This window comes from Hemiscyllium ocellatum, chromosome 28 (genome assembly GCF_020745735.1).
Source record: "Hemiscyllium ocellatum isolate sHemOce1 chromosome 28, sHemOce1.pat.X.cur, whole genome shotgun sequence".
In the NCBI taxonomy this organism is placed as follows: domain Eukaryota; kingdom Metazoa; phylum Chordata; class Chondrichthyes; order Orectolobiformes; family Hemiscylliidae; genus Hemiscyllium; species Hemiscyllium ocellatum.
Genome location: NC_083428.1, coordinates 35,992,628 through 36,015,570, shown reverse-complemented (window position 1 = coordinate 36,015,570; position 22,943 = coordinate 35,992,628). Strand labels below are relative to the sequence as shown.

The 22,943-nt window shown below is 41.2% G+C and overlaps 1 protein-coding gene across 2 annotated transcripts in view; it reads left to right on the top strand.

The window, feature by feature from the left end:
* The window catches only part of LOC132829113 (SH2 domain-containing adapter protein F-like), a 303,308-nt gene that overhangs the window by 241,752 nt on the left and 38,613 nt on the right, over positions 1-22,943 (top strand). The window contains exon 6 of one of the 2 annotated variants that reach the window (XM_060846431.1): positions 1,854-1,973. The exons of the other annotated variant lie outside the window; for it this stretch is intronic. Within the exon in view, the coding sequence (XP_060702414.1) occupies positions 1,854-1,973 (120 nt within the window). The remainder of the gene's footprint in view (positions 1-1,853; positions 1,974-22,943) is intronic. 2 annotated transcript variants of the gene reach the window in all.

The window sequence follows — 22,943 nt, the reverse complement described above, 5'->3', positions numbered from 1 at the left end:
TATTATAGCAACCCTTCACTCCAATACCCACATCAGGTCATCAGCCAATTATTGTTGGCTTTTGCTGTGGGGAAGTGGATGGGGCTGGGTGGCCAATTGGTAAGGGGTGTCATGAAGCAAGCTACCTGGCGCCATAACTCTGAGAGGGCTGCTACTGATCTAATCACCAAAAGTCAACCTGTTTGGTGATGTACTAAAAACATGTTTTGTAGCCAATAGTCCTGGAGTGGGACTTGAATCTCAAGCTTCTAACCCAGAGGTAAGGATGCTACCACAGATGAAAGTAATCATTATTCTTCTGTCTGGGGGTTTTAGGATGTTGGGTGGGAATGGACTGTCTTTATAGAATGTAGCTTATACTCAACAACCTATGTATACTTAAGCACAATAATTGTATATATTATTTGTAGGAAGTGATTTCTAGTTTCAATATCTCTTGCTGTCTCAGGCCTTCACTAGCACAGGTAGCTACTCCCCATTCATTTTGCGACATAGTGTTGCCAACAGTTATTTCATCACAGAGTTTATCTTGGCCAAGTCTGATTTTTCTCATGACAAGTGCATACACTAGCTCTTTTCAACAAAGCTCAACCAGCGGCTAGCAAAGTCATGTTTCCCATGCTCAGAGCAGGGTCAGTTGTATCATCTGACCTACAACCCAGAGATCAACACAGACCAGGAAAGAATTTGGCATTATCTTGAAGCAGAGACAGTCACACAGTGTATTTACTCACTGAACTTTAATCACTTTAGGATGTGATGGTGGCTCAGTAGTTAACACTGCTGCCTCACAGCACCACTGAACCAAGTTCAATCCCACCCTCAGGCATCTATCTGTGTAGAGTTGCACGTTCTCCCCAAGTCTGTGTCAGTCTTCTCCAGGTGTTCCAGTTCCACAGTCCAAAGGTTTGCAGATTAGGGTGGATTGCAGATGCTAAATTGCCTACAGTGTGCAAGCTAGATGGATTAGCCTTGGGAGATAGGTGGGCCCAGGATGGATGTTCTTAAGAGGGTCGGTGTGGTCTAGAAGAGTGAAATGGCTTGCTTCCATGCTGTAGGGATTCCATGACTGTTTGAATGATAACTGGATCAGGCCCAGTCATGTTGCACTCTGCAAAAGGAGTGGTGGCAATTATTGCCATGGTCCACACATCAGGTCAATCACTTGGGTTGAAAAACCAGAAAGTGACTACGATCATTAGAATTTCAATCTCATCTGAGGCTGCAAGATATTGTGCAGAGATGGGAGAGGAAGTATTGGAGAACAGGAGGTTTGGCCGTGTTGTTTGAACTGTTTAAAAGGAAGGGAGCAGTCCTTGCAATTACAAAGCCTTTTACAGTCCCTGAATGTTGTAAACCACTTCACACTCACTATTGTAATGTGGGGAATGCAACAGCTAATTTGTGCACAGCAAGGTTCTACAAATGGCAATGAGATAAACGACCAAATAATCTGTTTTCAATGATGTTGGCTGAGGGATAAATCCTGGCAGGGACATCACGGAATTCCCAGTGGGTCATTTACATTGATTTGAAAAGGCAGATGAATAATGGCCTTGTAGGTACAGTTTTTGACACTCTTGAAAACAAAGGAGAGAATTTATACTCACTGTATCAAACACACTCTCTCTCTATTGTTATGCTGTTACCCACTTTACTGTATTTATCATTTTCCTGCTCACACATTTTTTTTCTGTGACCGTGCTCATTCTCTCACAGTCACTTCCTTGTTCTTCCTTGAATGGTATCATGCCCAGTCATACTCTGGTTCTCTCTTTCACACTGTCTCTCTCTCATCTTTGGTATCATAATCTTATTTTTCTCATCTTTCTCTTTCTCTCCCTGTCTATTAGGTGGTACCATGGAGCCATCAGCCGAGCAGATGCTGAGAATTTGCTCATGTTGTGTAAGGAGTGCAGTTACCTAGTGAGGAACAGTGAGACCAGTCGGAATGACTATTCCCTATCATTAAGGTAAGACCTTGATGTACAAGTGCCTTTGGACATGGGGACTTAACAAAATATATCTGCTCGAAGCAACAGTTTTATTTTGGGTTGAGGAACAAATCAGAGCAATCAACTCCCCTCCTGTGACATACCAGGACTGAGCTTATACAGAGGATACAGCACAAAAAAAGGTCATTTGACCCAACCAGTCCGAGCCAATCTTTATGCTCCATTCAATTGTCCTCCTTTCTTTCCTCATCTCAATCTACCATCATAATCCTATTCTCCCTTCTCCCTCATCTGCTTGTCTCATTTTCCCATAAATGAATGAAGACAGATTCTTCATTTTAACCATTCCCTGTGGCACTGAGTTCCATATTCTCACCTCTCTTTGGATTAAGCAGTTTCTTCTAAACTCACCGTAGGATTTCTTGGAATCCATCCATTACATCAATAGCCTAGCCACAGTCATCCCCACAGGAGGAAATATTCTCTCTCTATCTGCTTAATCAAAATGTTTTGTAATTTTAAAGATCTCTGTTAGTTCACCCCACTAACGATTCTACGACGTGACCCATGCTGCCAATCTTTTGCTGATATTGCCTCTGTACTGTCACTATATCCTTTTAATAATACGGTAATCAAATTTTCAGTGTGCTAAATATAGCCTAATTCAGGTTCATTACAGGTTTGACATAACTTGCTAACTTTTCAATTTTATCCCTCAAGATATAAAGATTGGTTTGTTGTTTTAATTGTACTTTCAGCCTTGTTAATGTGTGGTGCAACCGTTAGGAGTTCTCTCCCATTCTTTGTCCACTATACACCCTCTCCTTCTTTTATTCCACTCCTTTCCTTTCTTCTCTCCTTTTGTCACTTCACTTCCCTCCATTTTCCTCTTCTTTCCTTGTCACTGCCCTCCTAATATCCTCTTCTCTCCAACTCCCCTTCCATTTCAATAAAGAACTTTCTATGTGGTAGATCAGAAACAAAACCAGAAATTGCTGGAAAAGCTCAGCAGGTCTGACAGCATTTGGGAAGAGAAATCAGGGTTAACATTTTGGGTCTGATGACCCTTCCTCAGAACCATTCCTCATCTATCCATTTCCTTTTGCTCATTTTCTCCCTGCTCCTCCTCTCCAAATACCCCCCTCTCTTCCCTCTCCCATCTCTTATTTCTCCCCCACCTCTCTTCATTCCTTGCCTCTCTTTACGTGTATCTCACCATCTCCCTCCTCAGTTTTGCCCTCCCGTCTCTGAGTGAGCTGGCCCAGCTCTGGAGTTGAGTTCTTTTGTTTCCTTTCACATCTGATCACATTTGTACGCAAACATTTTTCATCATTCCCGACCTGGATGGGGATTTAAGTCAGGTGATGTGGCACACTGTCTGTCTGTGTGAGATTTCACAGCAGCACAAAGACACCGAACGCCTCTGTGCACATCTCTCCAAGAGAAGACTATTTTGGATTCCCTGGCTGACCTCCCCTCCCCCAATCCTCCTTTTATGTTTCCGCTTCGCTGGTTACAAACCTGTCATTTCCCTGATGAGCTCAGCCTGATTTTCTGACACACATGACAGCCTGCCTTAGAATCGCGAGCAGGCCTGCCATCCAGGTTGCTGTGGTGACTGTTAACAAAACGGATGGCCTTTCTGACATGTAGTGCATGTTATCATCTGATAAGGAGATCAACATTGTTGCTTATAGCAGCAGTGTAATCAGCACGTCTCTGTTCCATTATAAATGGGTTACTAGCAAATTAAGAGAGGTCTGTTGGACATTGAACAGGGATAAAATAGCAAGCCGAATGGGTAATTACAGTAACTGTCAACAGAAGGACCCTTTGTGAGTCTGTGGATTAAATTAGGTACCTGAACTCACTGAAATGCTTTGTACGCAGCAGTCATTTTAAAGTTGTCTGCCTTATCTCACAGTTGCCAACATCTACATAATGTATCTCCTTTATGCTGCACTGCTTTAGCGCAGGCTCTCGTTTTGTTCCATTTCAGTGAGTCGTGTTCCTTAATTGTTGTCAATCAATTGCAGTTCTATCAGTTATCAAATGGGTTTGGCAGTGTTAAATGGGATGCATTTCAATGAAAGAAGAATGGTAAATAAGGAAGGTGAGCTGAGGGCACGTATAGCTGCAAGAATGATACCATAGCTAGTGTTGAAACATGGCTATAAGAATTCCGGGAGCAGCAGCACAGCATTCCTGGTTATAGGGGCTTTCAGGTGAAATCGAAAGGGTATTTTATAAAAAAAAACGCACAATATTTGTTAAAAAAACAAATAAAGCTTTCATTTGATTGAATTTATCATTGTCATGTACCTAAGTACGGTGAAATATTTTGAAATACAGACAGATCATAACATACAGACAACAGGCGATTGAACAGAGCAAAGAACACAAAGTTATGTCTACAAAGAAGGTCAAAAAAAGCAAGATCAAAGTTAGATTTGAAATTTGAGAGGTCCATTTATTAGTCTAATAATAATGGGGAAGAAGCTGTTCTTGAACTGTTTGGTATGTGTGTCAGGTGAGGAGGTTGAAAGAGATTATAACCAGGGTGGGAGGGGTCTTTGATGGTGTCGGCTGCCTTCTCGAGGCAACGGGATGTGTAGATAGAGTCAATGGATGGAAGGTTGGCTCGTGTAATGGTCTGAGCTGTGTTCACAACTCTGTAGTTTCTTATGGTCCCGGACAGAGCAGTTTGCAGAACCAAGCCATGATGCATCCAGATATGATGTTTTCTATAGTGCATCCGTAAAAGTTGGTGAGGGTCCTTATGGGCATGTCCAATTTCCTTAGCCTCCTGAGGAAGAAGAGACATTATTGTGCCTTGAGAAGGGATGAATGCAAGAAGCATCATCAAATGAGGCCATATGGGTTGAACAGAAAAAGAAAAGTAGACAATCACACTGTGAGGAAAGTAATATAGGTCCCAACCAATCATTAGTAATAAAGTAATAAATGAGGAATAAACAATTTGTCAATTATACCAAAATTAGCTGGAAAGAATGAACCAGTGAGAGGATAAGTGCAGACGTGAAATTAGAAGGGAAATTAAGAATGCAGTGTGAAGGGATGAAAAATATTGACAACCACAATCAAGGAAAAGCTAAAGTTTTATAATTACATAAAGAGAAAAAAAGGAAGTAAGGACAGAATAGGACCCATTTCATACCCAAAAGGGAACCGGTATCAGATGTAGAAGATTTGGATGGTGTTCTAAATTATTGTTTTGCATTTGTTTCACAAAGGTGGGAGATAGTGCAGATTGTAGGTTAGAAAGAAAATTGTGAGGTGGTTGCATCTTTATGCAAGGGGGAAATATTAAGGGTTTTGAGATCTTTGAAAGTAGATAAATTGCCATTAAATGTGAAAAGAAGCAAAAGGGAAAGGAATTAAGGCCCTGACCATCATCTCCAAACCTTCCATGGTCGCAAACTCAATGCTGGAGAAGGGATGAATGCAAGGAGGATCATCAAATGAGGCCATATGGGTTGAACAGAAGAAGAAAAGTGGACAATCACACTGTGAGGAAAGTAATATAGGTCCCAAATGATCTCTAATAAGAAGGTAATAATTGGGGAATAAACATATTATCAATTATCCCAATATTAACCGGAAAGAATAAGCAAATGAGAGGATAAATACAGAGGTGAAACTGAGAAAGCAATGTGAAGGGATGAAAAAGGACAGCCAGCAATTTATCACTGTTCATAAAGAGTGAAACTTTGGTGTTAGACAAAGTATTAGATGAACCTTTGAGGAATATCGGTAATTGTGATAACGAAATGGAGGAAGATGAGATCTACTCATCTGAATGAACTTAACCAAGATTAATTAGATGTAACTGTTTGCAAGGGATTGTAAGAATGGACATCATCTGGAATCCTGCAGACTTGGGCTGAAGTCATTGTAAAATAGCTTATTAGCTATTCTTAGAGAAAAGATATAATTTAAACTTTTGCAAGAAAAGTATGTATTAATTAAGGACATTCAGTCTGTATTTATATATAAGCAAATGTTGTGACTGTAACTTAATTGAACTTTTGTAAAGATAACAAGGAGGCTCAATGACAGAAGTATATTTGATATTGTCTACGTGGATTTAGCAAGGCTTTTAACAAGATTCCATATGGTACAGTGATCAGGGGATTAAAAGCCCTTGGCATCCAAGGGAAAATGGCTTGAATCTGAAATTAGCTCAGTGGCAGGATGTAATTGTTGGTGGATGCTTTTGTGACTGGAAGGTAATTCTCAGTGCAGTTATTCAAGGTGCAATATTAAGTACCTTGATTTTCATTGTTTATATCAATGTCTTAGACTTCAGTGTAGGAAACATGATTGAGAAGTTTGTGCATGATACAAAAGTTGGCCATGAGGTTTACAGAAGGAGAGCTGTAGATGCAGGAACATTACAATGGTATGGTCAGATGCACAGAAAAATGGAAAATGGATTTCAAATTCAGACAAGTGAGAGAGAAGGGAGAATAAGGTAAGAGAGTACATAATTGTAAAGGAATTGGAGCTTACGTCCTCATATCGTTCAAGTCAGCAGGACAGAGGGCTCTGGAAGTCTAGTCTTTGAGTATGTTTGTGGTAGAGATTGACAGATTTCTAATTGCCAACAACATATGGAGATGGTTGAAAGCTGTTCAATCACCTCTGATCTTAATGGATGGCAGGACAGGCTCAACAGACTGAACGGCTTACTGCTTCCTATGGTAAGAAGGTATACAGGATATTTTATTAGCTGAGGCATAGAATGTAAGAGCACAGAGGTTATATTGGAGCTGTATAATACATTATAGTTAGGCCATATCTAGAGTACTACCTATAACTCACTGCATTGCAAGAGGGAAGTGATCACACTAACAAAGGTACAGAGGAGGTTTTCTAAGATATTACCAGGACTGGAAAAATTTAGCTACAATGAACGATCGGATAGGTTAAGAACAAATTGATAAGAAGTATTTATTCCCTGAGCAAAAATGTTAGTAATCTGGTAACACTTTTCTGACATTCTTCCAGCTGTGAATAATAGTGGAAACTCAGCAAATAAATCCATTCCATCATTTGGCCAAATTGTTGATTGAGGCCAATCCTTAGGTGGCAGCTTCTGCCACTGGGGTGCACAAGAGCTTCCAAGTGTTGCACAAGGTCATAGTTCAGAAAGGGTTGAGATGCATGTTAAATTGGCCTAAAGCATTATACTGATGTCTCACACACACTTAATGGTTGGAGATAAAGATTTCCACTCTCATTTCTGGAGGGAACAGATGTATCTGCACCGGGTCCCTAACACTCTAGTAATTATGCCTCACCAAATGCAGCATTTATTGCTATTGTTCAGTAAACCTTCTTGTTATTTAAGAACAACACTTCTTCTGTAGATATTCTATAGTGATGTGTCCTCTACCAATAATTAATCAGTAGGCGCAAGAAAAAAAAGAAAAAGTATAATTTGTGGCACCAAACTACCTCAACAGCCCTTACCCAATACCACCAATGTAAATTTGACAATTATTACATTGTCTCTAGAGTGGTCATCTGGGAAAAACACCACACCAGATGTCAGTATAGATTGTTTCAACACTGTCACTAAACCACACATCCACTGGTCATTATAATTGTGCTATCCAGCCCACATGAGATGTCACCATTTTCATCTGTTGTCAGCTAGTGACTTCCAGGTGCGTATATTGCTGCACATATTTATGTGTGTTCATAATGGCAGAATTAATGTACAGACATATTGCACCTGTTTCAACTGAAATAACCAGTTACATCATTCTTTGGTTCATTTCACAAGGCAAAACCTTGGCCAATCAGAGTCAACATACCTGGTTAAACTTTAAAGAAAACTTGGCAGTTAACTGTCAGTCAGAGTCTAACTAGGACACTCGATGGCAATGACTCAACTTGAGTTTACTTGCCAACTGATCAGAATGTTTCTGTCATACATTCTGAATGTTGCTTTCCCTTTATATTGATATGCCTTGCAAATTGTTCAGACAAGTGCAAGACAAAAAGTTTCAACAAAATGAGTTTTATCGATGAGAGTGGAGTGGAAAAATATTCTTCATGAAAGATGGGAATTGAGACCTCATGAGGTAGAGTCAGAAACTCTCATTTCATGTAAAATGTACTTGGAAGCGCAGTTTGTTATGATTCTGGTTAATGTTGTCACAAAATAACTCTAAACCCATGTTGAAATCTGACTTGATAGATCATATTTAATGAGGTGTTCTTTCATGCAAACACAAGCATGTGATACTACAGATTTAGTGTTAAAAGTAAACAGATGTTTATTATATAATAGAAAATAAAATAGAATAAACCAAACTATTTACATATAACACAACTTGAAAGATTGTGAAACAGATCAGGAAAGTACAAATCTACCCATTTCACACCATTACTTTACAGTATTTGAAAATCAGGGCTGATTTCCTTCCATATCTTAGATTTAACAACTGTTTCTTTCAATTCCTAGATGTAAGAGTTTAGTAGCCTCTTCCTTAATTGGTCACACAACTGAGCTTAAACTTTCTCAGTTTCAAATAGTCCTTTCAAGGTTCTACCCAAGTACTTTTGGTCTGGAGCTTTCAGTTAAAACCTTATACTGAGATAACATATTTCCTAACTTTTCTGAACTAGCACCTATCTCTAGGAGAAACTGTTTCATACTTCTAACTCAACCAAGCCTTATGCAAATGTAAAGTAGAAGTTTTCCCAGCTATGGCTTTTACCCCTGAGCAAAAAAAACCCCGATCCTCCTAAATTGACGCCAAGATGATATTCCAGCCATTCATAAAGTTTTGCCAATGCAAACAAATTCTCATTATCACTCCAAGAAATTAGCTCATGCTGGTTTTGTAAAAAAAATGATACCAGGAAACCTTACAAGTCAATCAATAACCCCCCCCCCCCCACACACACCATGCTGACACACCACAACCCACATACCACTAGTTCAAAGTCTAAAATAGATAATATTAGCACATATATATATAAAAAAATATAAATTGCACACATCATCAACATGTTGAAAAATGTGCAGGTTAGATGGATGAGCCATGTGAAATTGCTTATGGTGTCCAGGGATGTGCAAACTAGGTGGATTAGCCATGAGAAATGCAGGGTTACAGAGATAGAGAAGGGGGATGGGTCTGGGTGGGTCAGTTTGGACTTGATGGGCCAAATGACTTGCTTCCACCCTGTAGGAATTCTATGATCATGGATTCTGTGATCAACATCATCACAACCTGAAGTGCTGTAACCTACAGGGCTACAAACCAAGAGCTAGAAAGTGGGATTAAATCAATTTAGTCTTTTTTGGCTAGTGGATATACAATGGCCTGAATGGCCAACCTCTTTATGATAGATCTTTAAAATTCTATGATCAGACTATCTATTTAAAGAATGAATGCTGTAGGATGGAGCCAGGGAGGATGTATCAATGCCAGCTGTGGATTGGGTTTGAAGTGGTTATCATGGACAATTTGACAACCATCGTTGTCAACTCTGATTGGCGTATCACTGGAGATTTGATGACATCAGTGTTCACCACTTGATAAAAGTTCATTGTATTATAACCTTATAGTTTAATCGCTCTGTTTTTAGTTTCATGCCAACAGCTTTGGAGTGAGAGGTTCTCAGAATTCAGACGCTGCAATGTTACTGCACCTCACATAGTGAAAGACACAGCTGTGAATCATAAATACAAAGCACAAGTTTTACTCTATTCTCAGGCTTTCTGTCAGCACAGTCTGACAAAGACATGGTCCATCCCAGGACATTGCCAGGCAACCCAGAAGGGTGATCAAAGCTAAGGGAAACTGAAATCTTTGTTATCACATCGGTAAGCTCTATCAACACCATCAGGCTGTCTGACTAACTCTGATTAATAGTTTTAAAGTATAAATGCAAGTAATGTACCAGCTAAATATATGGTATCTACCTTGAACAACAATATGTTTTTACCCCAGGTTTGAAGCATGTGTAGAGGTGAATGTTATTTAGATTAGACTCCCTACAGTGTTGAAACAGGCCCTTCGGTCCAACAAGTCCACACTGACCCTACCTAAGAGTTACCCACCCAGACCCATTTCCCTCAGACTAATACATCTAACATTATGGGCAGTTTAGCACAGCCAATTCACCTAACCTGCACATCTTTGGACTGTAGGAGGAAACCGGAGCACTTGGAGAAAACCCACACAGACAGTTGCCCGAGGCTGGAATCGAACCTCGGGCGCCTGGTGCTGTGAGGCAGGAGTGCTAACCACTGAGCCACTGTGCCGCCGGTCTCGTGGTTCTACAAAGTTTGAAGAACTCAAGCGTTTAGACTCAGATCCTGGAGTTCCTCAATTGTAACTCGCAGGTCACAGCATTTGATGAAGATGGGCTCTTGCTCGAAACGTCGATCCTCCTGCTCCTCGGATGCTGCCTGACTTGCTGTGCTTTTCCAGCACCACACTCTTGACTCACAGCATATGATGTAAACTTTTAACAATGTAATATCCTGTCCTGTCCTTCCAAAAGTTATTAGTACAACTGTTCCAACCATTAACCTTTTAAATGTATTATCAGCTTTGAATATGATTAAGATTAACTTTTACAATTAAATTGAACATAGAAGCCTACAGTGTGAAGCAGGCCATTTGACCCATCAAATCCACGCTGACCCTCCAAAGAGCATCCTACGCAGACCTACGCTTCTGCCCTACTCCTGCATTTCCATGGTTAACATACCTAACCTGCATATCTTTGTACTGTGGGAGGAGTCCCACACAGCAACGGGGAGAACGTGCAAACTCCACACAGACAGTCACCCGAGGGTGGAATTGAACCTGGATTCCTGATGCTGTGAGGCAGTAGTGCTAACCACAGAGTCACCATGCCCTTTTCATCATGAGTCATTTTCTAGCTTATTTTCTGTTCACAATAAGTATGACTTGCTGTATTTAAACAGGATGTGATGCTTCTATCTCCTCAGTTTAGTTGTCTTCTCTCTCAGTAATGAGTTGGCGCACTTTGCTGGAGATGCTGTGTGTCTTTTTGCTCCAGGTTATTCTGGATGTGGCTGATGTTGTGTCAATGGCTGGAGACATTATTGATGTTGCTCCACTTGCCGTCGTTGCTGCTTATGTTGTCCCACTGATGCTACAATGTTCTGTCTTGTGGCTTGCAGAGGTTTGAAATAATCAAACCTTTAGATTCAAATGCTGGAACTTAATCAAATGTATGTCCCAGATCGCACCATGTGCTGTGGACTGATAACAGTGTAACTGTAAGTGGCTTATTGGTGTCTTCAGCGCAGTGCAAGGTAAGTCAAACTCACCTCCTCTGCCTGTTATTGATCTGTTAGCATGCATTGATTCTTTTTACAATCCATTTTCAAGCTTCATGCTTCACCAATGTCAGTTTAGTACTCAACTGCATGGGTCACAGTCTGAACAGTGAGTTAATAAAAGGATGAACCTGCTTCTTTCTGTTCGCCGAGCTGGGAATTTGTGTTGCAAACGTTTCGTCCCCTGTCTAGGTGACATCCTCAGTGCTTGGGAGCCTCCTGTGAAGCGCTTCTGTGATGTTTCCTCCGGCATTTGTAGTGGTTTGTCTCTGCCGCTTCCAGTTGTCAGTTCCAGCTGTCCATTGCAGTGGTCGGTATATTGGGTCCAGGTCGATGTGCTTATTGATTGAATCTGTGGATGAGTGCCATGCCTCTAGGAATTCCGTGGCTGTTCTCTGTTTGGCCTGCCCTATAATAGTAGTGTTATCCACAGATTCTATCAACAAACACATCGACCTGGACCCAATATACCGGCCACTGCAGCAGACAGCTGGAACTGACAACCGGAAGCGACAGAGACAAACCACTACAAATGCCGGAGGAAACATCACAGAAGCACTTCACAGGAGGCTCCCAGCACTGACGATGTCACCTAGACAGGGGACGAAACGTCTGCAACACAAATTCCCAGCTCGGCGAACAGAACCACAACAATGAGCACCCGAGCTACAAATCTTCTCCCAAACTGCTTCTTTCATTTATCTATTTTTTTCGTTACATTTTGTTGTGAATTTATCTGACAGTGAAAGTCTTTTCTTTGATTCTCTGCAGTGTGGAAACAGCTCCTTCGGTCCAACAAGTCCATACTGACCCTCTGGAGATTATCTCACCCAAACTCATTTCCCATTATTCTACATTTACCCCTGACTAATACGCCTCATCTACACATCCTTGAATGCCATGGGCAATTTAGCGTGGCCAATTCACCTTAACCTGCACACCTCTGGAGTGTGGGAGGAAACCGGAGCAAATCCGCGCAGAAATGGGATGAAACTCCACACAGACAGTCGCCTGAGGTTGGAATCAAACTCAGGTCCCTGGTGCTGTAAGGCACAAGTACTAACCACTGAGCCATTGTGCTCAGGTTTTTAAAGGTTGTGGAACTGAGACACATGCTACCTTTTAGACTCAACGGTCCTGGATGGAATCTTATTCAGAAATCCAGGCTTGATATTCCAACCATCTAAATTTCAAAAGGTCACACTCAACATTGAGCACAGTACACCTAAATGTCTTCAAATGGACCAGCATTTCTGTTCTGAGACAGTGACTGTGTTCCATTGGGCAGAGGTAGATAGGAGGGCCCAGAAGACCCTGACTTCTCCTACTGGCTCAGTCAGAAAATGGAGATGGTCAACGAACCCCCTGCAGTGCCATGACCCCACTCACACCCACCTTCCTCCACTCTCCCACACACCCTACACCCAATCCCACTCTTCACAAAGATTGTTAACACCCAGAACAGTTGTCTCCAAAATCTGAAGATTAAGAACTCTTGCTGTTAGTAACCAGAGAAAGGTAATAAGTTGGGGGCATGAAGGAAAATGGAATTTCTTTGATCGTTTGGTGTCATAGAGCTGTACAGCACTGAAACAGATCCTTCAGTCCAATTCATTGACACCGATCAGGTATCCTAAATTAACCTAGTCGCAGTCGCCAGCATTTGGCCCATATCCCTCTTATTCATATACCCAATTCAAATACCCATCCAGACGCCTTTTAAATGTTGTAATTATACCAGCCTCCACCACTTCCTCTGCTGCTCATTCCATACATGCACCACCCTCTGAGTGAAAACTTTGTCCCTCCGGTCACTTCTATTTCTTTCTCCTCTCACCTTAAACCAGTGCCATCTAGTTTTGGACTCTCCTACCCTGACTTGGTTGTTCATCACATCAAAGCCGCTCATGATTTTATAAATCTCTTTACATCAACCCTAAGTCTCTAACACTCCAGGGATAAAAAACCCCAGCCTATTCAACCTCTCCCTTTAGCTCAAACCCTCCAACCCTAGCAACATCCATGTAAATCTTTTCTGCACCGTTTCAAGTTTCGCCACATCTTTTCAGAACAGGGATACCAGAATTGAATGTAGTATTGCAAAGTAACCAATGTACAGCTGTGACATGACATCCCAACTCCTATGCACTGATCAATAAAGGCAAGAGTATCAAACACCTTCTTCACTACCCTGCCTATCTGTGACTCCAACTTCAAGGAACTATGCACCTGCACCCCAAGGTCTCTTTGTTAGGCAATACTCCCCAGGGCTCTACCATTAAATGTGTAACTCCTGTCTTGACTTGCCCTACCAAAATGTAACCCCTCAAATTTATCTAAATTAATCTCCCTCTGCCACAGCTCAGCCCATTGGCCTATCTGATCAAGGTCCCATTGTACTCTGAGATAACCTTCTTCACTGTCCACAACACTATCAATTTTGGTGTCATCTGCAAACTTACTAACCATTCCCCCTATATTCACATCCAGTCATTTATACAGCTGACAAAAAGTAGTGGACCCAATACTAAACCTTGCAGCACACCTCTGGTCACAGGCCTCCTGTCCGAAAAACAACCCTTCACCACCACCATCCTCTGTCTCCTACTTTCAAACCAATTTTGTATTCAAATGGCTAGCTCCCCCTAGGTTTTATGTCATCCAAACTTGCTACCAGTCTACCATTCGGAAGTTTGTCAAACACCTTGCTGACGGCCGTAGAGACAATGTTCGTCATTCTGCCTTCATCAATCTTTGCCACTTCTTCAAAAAACTCAGTCAAGATAGTAAGGCATGATTCCCATGCACACAGCCATGTTGACTATCCCTGATGAGCCCTTACCTTACAGAAGAAAGGCTGTGTTGATAGAATGATTTGAAAAACAATCATGTGTTGACTGTTCTGGGGATATTTCTAAATCAGATTGATATAAGTTAATTGCCATAGGCAAAAACAATCTTCACTCCACACTATTTAACTGCCAACCCTACAGCTCTGTTTGAATTCATGCTGAGTGGGAATGCTGAGACAGAAGTATTCTTTTTTTTAAAATTTGAGCTTGCTTTCTTGTTGCTGCACTGTATTGATTCAAATAAGAATAAAAATGGTTTTCTGTTATGCCTGTAGGAACTCAATTCTATTGCTTGGAACTGAATGGCTGCTTCTGTGTTATCTCTATTTTTCTTTGTCTGGTTATGTGAAGATAGATAGGTAGATGGAGCAAAAATCCATATTACATTGCTGGTTGTAATGCTGCTCCCCACTACAGTCAAGACAGATCTATTAAAAACAAAGTGGTATAGACAACCCTTTCATCACTTGCCCATCTATTTATTAACAGAAATATCATGGCCTTTTCTTGAAAGAATTAGGCGGAGAGGAACTGGATGGACAGTGTGTTGTGCGTTGACCTTTTCTCTTTGGGACTGGAGTTGAAATTCATTCAAACCAGATGGGATGCAAGACATATATGTGTATTGAAAAATGATTTTAGACATCTCTGGACACTTACCGATCAATCACATTGAATGAATTACTTCTAAGATGCAATCACTTCATTCATGTAAGCAAAACTAGCCTGCCATTTCACACCTGCATGTTCCTACAAAGGACAATTATCATGAATTGTTTGTTGAGGTGCTTTTGGTTGGGGAGGAATGCTGGCTAAGATACTAAAAGGTTTCACCATCTTCAGTGCAGTAGAATATATTATCTCACACGATCAGCTAAGACCAAATTTTGCCTAACATTTCAGTTGAAAGATTCAATACCTGACCATACAGCATTGTGTGGAAGTGTCCAATTGGAAATGCCAGAGCGGGAGTTGAATTTCATTACCTTCTGAATCTAAACGAGATAAATGCAACTAATCCTGGATGGTATTGTCGACTGTAATCTAATGTTTTATAAAAAAAAGTTATCCAAAGCTACAGTACCCTGGATGACTAAGGAATTGATGAGAGGATAAGGAAGGAAAAGGAGGCATATGATGCATACTAGAATAATAAAAGCAATAGTAATCAGAAAGAGAATCTCAAATGCAGATACTAAAAGCTTGGAAGAAGAGTGAATTGTGAGGATGTTGCTGAGCAACTTCAGGGAGACATTGTCAAGTTGACCAAATAGGCAGATACCCGACAGAGAGATGTAAGGCAATACAGTTTGTTCATGAAATTTAGAGAGGCAAAGCAGGCTCAATGATACAGTTTTCAGCAGAGTATAGGAGCAGAGAGACCTCAGGGTTCAAACGTATAATCCTCTAAAGATGGCCAGGCAACCTGAAACAGTTATTAAGAATGTTTATAAGATCCTTGGGTTTATAAATAGAGGCATATTGTCCAATATACATGCAAGGAAGAAATGTTACACTTCTACACATCATTTGGAGTATTGTTTTCAGCTCTGGCACCTTATTTAGGGAAGGATATTAAAGTCCAAAACAGAATGCAAAGGAGATCTACCAGAATAATATCAGGAAATAGGAATTTTAGATACAAAGAAAGGATAGAGAAATTGGGCATATTCTCCTTGGAGGAGAGAAACATAAGAGGTAACCTTATTGAGATGTTCAAAATTATGAACAGTCTGGACAGGGTAAAGAAGGATATGCAGTTTCCACTAATTGCAATGTCAGTAACTCAAGGTCACAATTTCAAGATTCCCAGCAAGAGAACAAGGAATGAGATATGAAGGAACATCTTTCATGGTATTAGAAGTTGGAATATGCTGCCTGGGAGAGTGGTGGAGGCAGATTCTATAGGAGGTTTCAAAAGAGAGCTGGATATATATTTGGACGTGATGAATTTAATGGGTTACAGAGATAAGGGTACAGAATTGGGACTAGCTGGGTAGCTTTATCAGGAGCTGGTACAGACACAATGGGCCAAATGGCCTCCTTCTGTACTGTAAAATTCTATGACAGCAACAACAAAGCTGTATTGCCAACACCAAAGATAGCTGCCAGCCACCTATGTATGCACAGATGATGTCAATGACATGTCCCACTTCCCAGCAGCCATCCTATTGGCCACTGCCCCCACTGTGTTTGCACTCTTCATTGCATGGCGTGCCACTTCCCTCAGGAGTGGGGATATGGGTGAGACACTGAAGGCCCTTTCTGAGTGTGCCTGTGGGTCAAAAGTTTTTAATTCATTTCAAGGACAGCTTGGGCACGTATGCTTTAGCACCACGGTGCTGCAAGTTTGATAAAAGCATATGCTAGGAGGTCAATATGCATGCAGTATGAAAGTTGATCTCAGTGCTTATGTCTGCAAAGTGTCACTGTGAATAGAAGTAGCCCAGAAACAATGGGTCACCATCTTATACCTCTTACAGTAATACCCTCAGACTTGGAGAACAATCTTGTAAATGCATGGAAATTGGGGTCCGTGCACACACTGTGATGAAGAGAGCTGGAATTCAGGAGCTGGGACACAGTGTTTCCACTGAGCTGTAACTGGACACCTGATTTATAAGGCTCCTGGGTTGGCAAGGGGAGATGGAGAGCATTGAAATTGGTAGCGCCGGTCTATGTGCCAGTTTCCTAGCCTCAACTTGGCACACTGCACAATCCCTGCCTCCTATGCTCCTAAGAGTGAAGCACGGTAGAAAAAGCCTATTTAATTTTCAGTTGAACAAATTTGAAGAGAAGGCCCCGCAGTTTTGAAGCACACTCTCCTTATTTACAGTCCTCTGATTAGCTGACAATTCTGTTAAGAGCACGACCCCTCTGCATCCACAATTCTTAGTTAAAGGCAGGTCAGAAAAAAATATAACGAGTGACAGACCCACATGGCACAGACTCCTGAGTTTTGATTTTATTGTCATGTGTATTTTACAGTAAGAATACAATAAAATATAATGAAAAGCTTTCATATGTTGCCATAATACAATGCCGACTTGAATAATCTAAGAATAAGGAAACAAAGGAAAGGTGTAGGCTGAAGAGAGTCCATCAGCCCTGACTGTGGTTGCTACTTTCAGAAACACACAGCTTGGATTCTGTCTACAGTTCACAATTTTGCAGATTTTGGAAAGTTGAAAGTGAAATTATTTTTAAAACAACAAACATACAGCAGGTCCGGGAATATGGTTTTCAATGTTTCAGACCATGTGGTCACCCGTCCAGCGCAATGCGATCTTTAAACGGCCATCTGAACCAGCAGGATGGACCTTCAATTTAACTTGTTAGCGGAAAGATGACACCTCTAATGATATTAGCATTTCCATAGTGTTCCACTAGAGTATCGATAAGATGATGCATTGGAGTATGATTTAAACGCATAAACTCTCCAGGGGCTTTTGTGGCACAGTGGTAGTGTTATGGACCGAACCAAATCCCCTCAGAATATATCCAGAAGATAGTCTAAACCCTAACTTTTTCTTATTTTAAAGCTAAGTGTTGTAGGTGGGTCAAGCTAGAACATAGAACATTACAGTGCAGTACAGTGCAGCGCTGACCTGTGGAACCAATCTGAAGCCCATCTAACCGACACTATTCCATTCTCATCCATATGCCTATCCAATGACCATTTAAATGCTCTTAAAGTTGGCGAGTCTACTACTGTTGCAGGTAGTGCGTTCCAGCCCCGACTACTCTCTGAGTAAAGAAACTACCTCTGACATCTGTCCTATATCTATCACCCCACAATTTAAAGCTATGTCCCTTCATGCTAACCATTGCCATCTGAGGAAAAAGGCTCTCACTGTCCAACCTGTCTAACCCTCTGATTATCTTATATATCTCAATTAAGTCGCCTCTCAACCTTCTTCGCTCTAACGAAAACTGCCTCAAATGCCTCAGCCTTTCCTCGTAAGACCTTCCCTCCATATCAGGCACCATCTGAGTAAATCTCCTCTCAACCCTTCCCAAAGCTTCCACATCCTTCCTATAATATGGTGACCAGAACTGTAGGCAATACTTCAAATGTATTCCTGACAAAGGGCTTATGCCCGGAATGTCGATTCTCCTGCTCCTTGGATGCTGCCTGACCTGCTGCACTTTTCCAGCAACACATTTTTCAGCTCTGATCTCCAGCATTTACAGTCCTCACTTTTTCCTAACACTCCAAATGTGGCTGTACCAGAGTTTTGTACAACTGCAGCATGATCTCATGGTTCTGAAACTCAGTCCCTCTATCAATAAAAGCTAACACACTGTACGCCTTCTTAACAACCTTATCAACCTTGGTGGCAACTTTCAAGGATCTATGTACCTGGACACCAAGATATCTCCGTGCATCTACACAACCAAGAATCTTACCATTATCCCAGTACTCTGCAATCCAGTTACTCCTTCCAAAGTGACTCACCTCACTCTTTTCCACATTAAACTCCACTTGCCACGTCTCAGCCCAGCTCTACAGCTTATCTATGTCTCTCTGTAACCTACAACATCCTTTGTCACTATCCACAACTCTACCAACCTTAGTGTCACCCGCAAATTTACTATCCTATCCTTCTATGCTCTCGTCCAGGTCATTTACATAAATGACAAATAACAGTGAACCCAAAACTGATTCTTGTGGTACCCTACTAGTAACTGAATTCCAGGATGAATATTTCCTATCACCCATCACCCTCTGCCTTCTTTCAGCTAGCTAATTTCTGATCCAAACCACTTAATCACTCTCAATCCCATGCCTCCGTATTTTGTGCAATAGCCTAACATGGAGAACATAATCAAATGACTTACTGAAATCCATATACACCACATCAACCACTTTACCCTCATCCACTTGTTTGGTCACCTTCTCAAAGAACTCAATCAGGTTTGTGAGGCACGACCTCCCCTTCATAAAACCATGTTGACTATCCCTAATTCCTCTCTAGGTGATTATAAATCCTATCTTTATAACCCTTTCCAACACTTTACCCACAACTGAAATAAGGCTCACTGGTCTGTATTTACCAGGGTTGTCTCTACTCCCCTTTTTGCACAAGGGAACAACATTTGCTATGCTCCAGTCTTCTAGCACTATTCCTGTAGACAATGACAACATAAAGATCAAAACCAAAGATTCAGCAATCTCCTCCCTGGCTTCCCAGAGAATCCTAGGATAAATCCCATCCAGCCCAGGGGACTTATCTATTTTTATACATTCCAGAATTGCTAACACTTCCTCCTTATGCACCTCAATCCTATCTAGTCTAGTAGCCTGTATCTCAGTATTGTCCTCGACCGCATTATCTTTTTCTAGTGTGAATACTGACAAAACATATTCATTTAGCACTTCCCCATCTCCTCTGACTCCATGCACAACTTCCCACTACTATGCTTGATTGGCCCGAATCTTACTGTAGTCATTCTTTTATTCCTGATATAACTAGAGAAAGCCTTAGGATTTTCCTTGATCTTATCCACCAAAGACCTCTCATGTACCTTCTGGCTCTTCTTAGCTCTCTCTTTAGGTCTTTCCTATCTTACTTGTAACTCTCAAGCGCCCTAACTGAGCCATCACATCTCATCCTAACATAAGCCTCATTCTCCATCTTGACAAGAGATTCAATTTCCTTTGTAAACCATGGCTCCCTCACTCGACAACTTCCTCCCTGCCTGACCATTACATACTTATCAAGGACCTGCAGTAGTTGGTGCTTGAATAAGCTACACATTTCAATTGTGCCCATCCCCTGCAGTTTCCTTCTCCATCCTATGCATCCTAAATCTGTCTAATTGCATCATAATTGCCTTTCCCCCAGGTTTAACTTCTGCCCTGCAGTACATACCTATTCCTTTCTATCAATAAAGTAAACGTAAACAAGGGTATGGTCACTATCACCAAAGTGCTCACCTACCTCCAAATCTAACACCTGGTCGGGTTCATTACCCAGTACCATGTCTAATGTGGCATCCCCGCTTGTTGGCCTGTCTACATACTGTGTCAGGAAACCCTCCCGTACACATTGGACAAAATATGACCTATATAAACTACTTGAACTATAGTATTCCCAGTCAGTATTTGGAAAGTTAAAACCTCCATAACAATTACCCTGTCACTCTCGCTCCTATCGAGGATCACCTTTGCTATCCTACTCTACATCTCTGGAACCATTTGGAGGCCTTCAGAAAACTTCCAACAGGGTAACCTCTCCTTGCCTGTTTCTAATCTCAGCCCATACTACCTCAGTGGATGTGTCCTCAAATGTCCTTTCTGTCACCGTATAACTATCTTTGACTAACAGTGCCACACCACCCCCTATATTACCATTTTCTCTGTTCTTACTGAAACATTTAAACCCCCGGAACCTGCAATACGTATTCCTGTCCCTGCCTCTGAAATGGCCACAATATCAAAATCCCAGGTACCAACCAATGCTGCAAGTTCACCCACTGTATTCTGGACACTCCTAGCATTGAAGTAGACACTCTTCAAACCAACTTCTTGCCTGCCAGTGCCTCCTTGCAATCTTGAAACCTTCCTTCTGTCTTCACTACTCTCATCCTCCTGTATACTCAAACTACAGTTTCGGTTCCCATCCTTCCGCTGAATTAGTTTAAATAATCTACTTGATTTTAAGTCAAACACACTTTATTTTTACACTACAATTAAAATACAGACAAAACAAAATAAAAGAATTAGTTTAACTGTAACTTTATCAAAATTCTTAACAAAATAAAATATTTATTAACTACAGAGGAACGTCAATTATCGGAAGGGCATGGGTCAGCAGTATTTCGTTCGGTAAGTCAAATTCTGGATAATGGAATGCTGGATGACATAGCTTAGCCGAGCATCGGGACCTTGTGATCTTGCCAGATAATCCAATATTCGGATAATCAAATGTTGGATAATCAACGTTCCTCTGGACTGCCAATTAACTGTTCCAATATCCGAAACGTCGAATTCTCTATTCCTGAGATGCTGCCTAACCTGCTGTGCTTTGACCAGCAACACATTTGCAGCAATATAGTAACATCCCATAAACACACCCTTAACAAAGGCATATTCTGTAAAATAGATTGGCTCGCATGCAATTCTAGCAGCAGGAAGAGAATCCCAGCTTTTAACTGTACCCAAGAGAGGGACAAGAGCTTCCACATCCAGCTTCAAGACTCCGGCAACTACAGCATGCTAAAACTAAAAATCCTGTTTCTGGGGAAGCTTGACCCCACCCATTCAGACTGCATCTATTGTTCGAATCTTTTAAAGAAAACCCCCTCACAAGCTGTTACTTTATTGGCTTTGAGCAGTCCAATCAACACCTCTGTCTCAACTTTTCTTCATAGAAAGAAACCAGGACAAAATACATCTCTTATGCCATAGTATCACCACAGTAATGTTACTACCTCTGAGTCAGCACTTCAGCGTTTTTGTCCCACCTGCCGTGGTGAAATGTCATCATCTGTCTAGACAGGTTGATTCAGCATATGTTTTCTCAACCTGTAAATTCCAAGTTTGAGGTGGGAGAGTAACCAATCAAAATCAATACAGTGTGGCATGGAAGTAGCTTAAATGGAATCCAACACACATCTCAACCCGGTCAGCATTCTGACATTATCCAACTTCCTGACTGGATTTTAGTGAGCCATTGTGTACTGTACTCATTGCAAAATGCAACTTCTAATCCTGACTAATTAGTGTAGATTAGCCAGAGGCCAGCGTGCTGCTCTCCTGCCACACTCTTTCATGCACAATGCTTTTGTGCTGTTTTTCTTTCTTTCACGTGTATAAAGCATCCTAAATGTGCATAATTGGCAAAATTGCTAGCCTCTAACCACAAAACCCCTGTTAGTGAATTTAGTACAGTGTAAGTGGATTAACACATTACAGGCTTCTGACATGAGGCTCAGAATAGTCAGCTCTTTTCTTCAGGCTCTTGGGGAATAGCAAGGGGTTAGCCCTCCAGAGAATGTGAAACTCAGTTAAAATCAGCTATAAAGGCTTCTGTGATGCAGGCAGCTCTTGTTTTAGTCAGAAAGGAATTTTAATTATTCAGTTTCTGTATTGTTAAAGTGCCACTGGGTTCTCTGTCTTCTTGCCATGGCCCCACCTCTCTTGAAGTCTGATAGTATAACAAGCCCATTAGGGATTTACTGAGCCTGATTTTAATGGCTTTATACAAGTTGTAAAAGGACAGGAATGACAATCTCTGGAAAAACCTTACCTGCCAAGCCTGTTCGGAGGGCTTTGTTTCAATAGCTGTCTCGCCTTGACATTCAACAGCATTACCATTGCACAATCCCCGAACAGCATGCGGCTGTATGGACACCAAATGGTTCAAGACGGCCATTCACCATGACCCCTCAAGGACAGTAAGGAATGGGCAATAAATGCCACTCCAGCCAGCAATGAATAATGAATATTATTCTAATAATAAATAATATTCATCCCTTTTATGAATAAGAAAATAAACTAGCTTCATCAGTGAATGTTTCACAAATACATCTTTATGTAGCTTCCTCAACAGTCATTTCTTTAATAATACGACGGTCACATTCCTGTGGGACCCAGTGCTATACAAAAATTGTGCAATTGAGCTGAAAATGTGTTGCTGGTTAAAGCACAGCAGGTCAGGCAGCATCCAAGGAATAGGAAATTCGACGTTTCGGGCATAATGCAAATAACATTTAAAGTATTGGTGATCTAATCACCTCATAGCCAACAGGTGTTTTACACATTCACATTTTCGA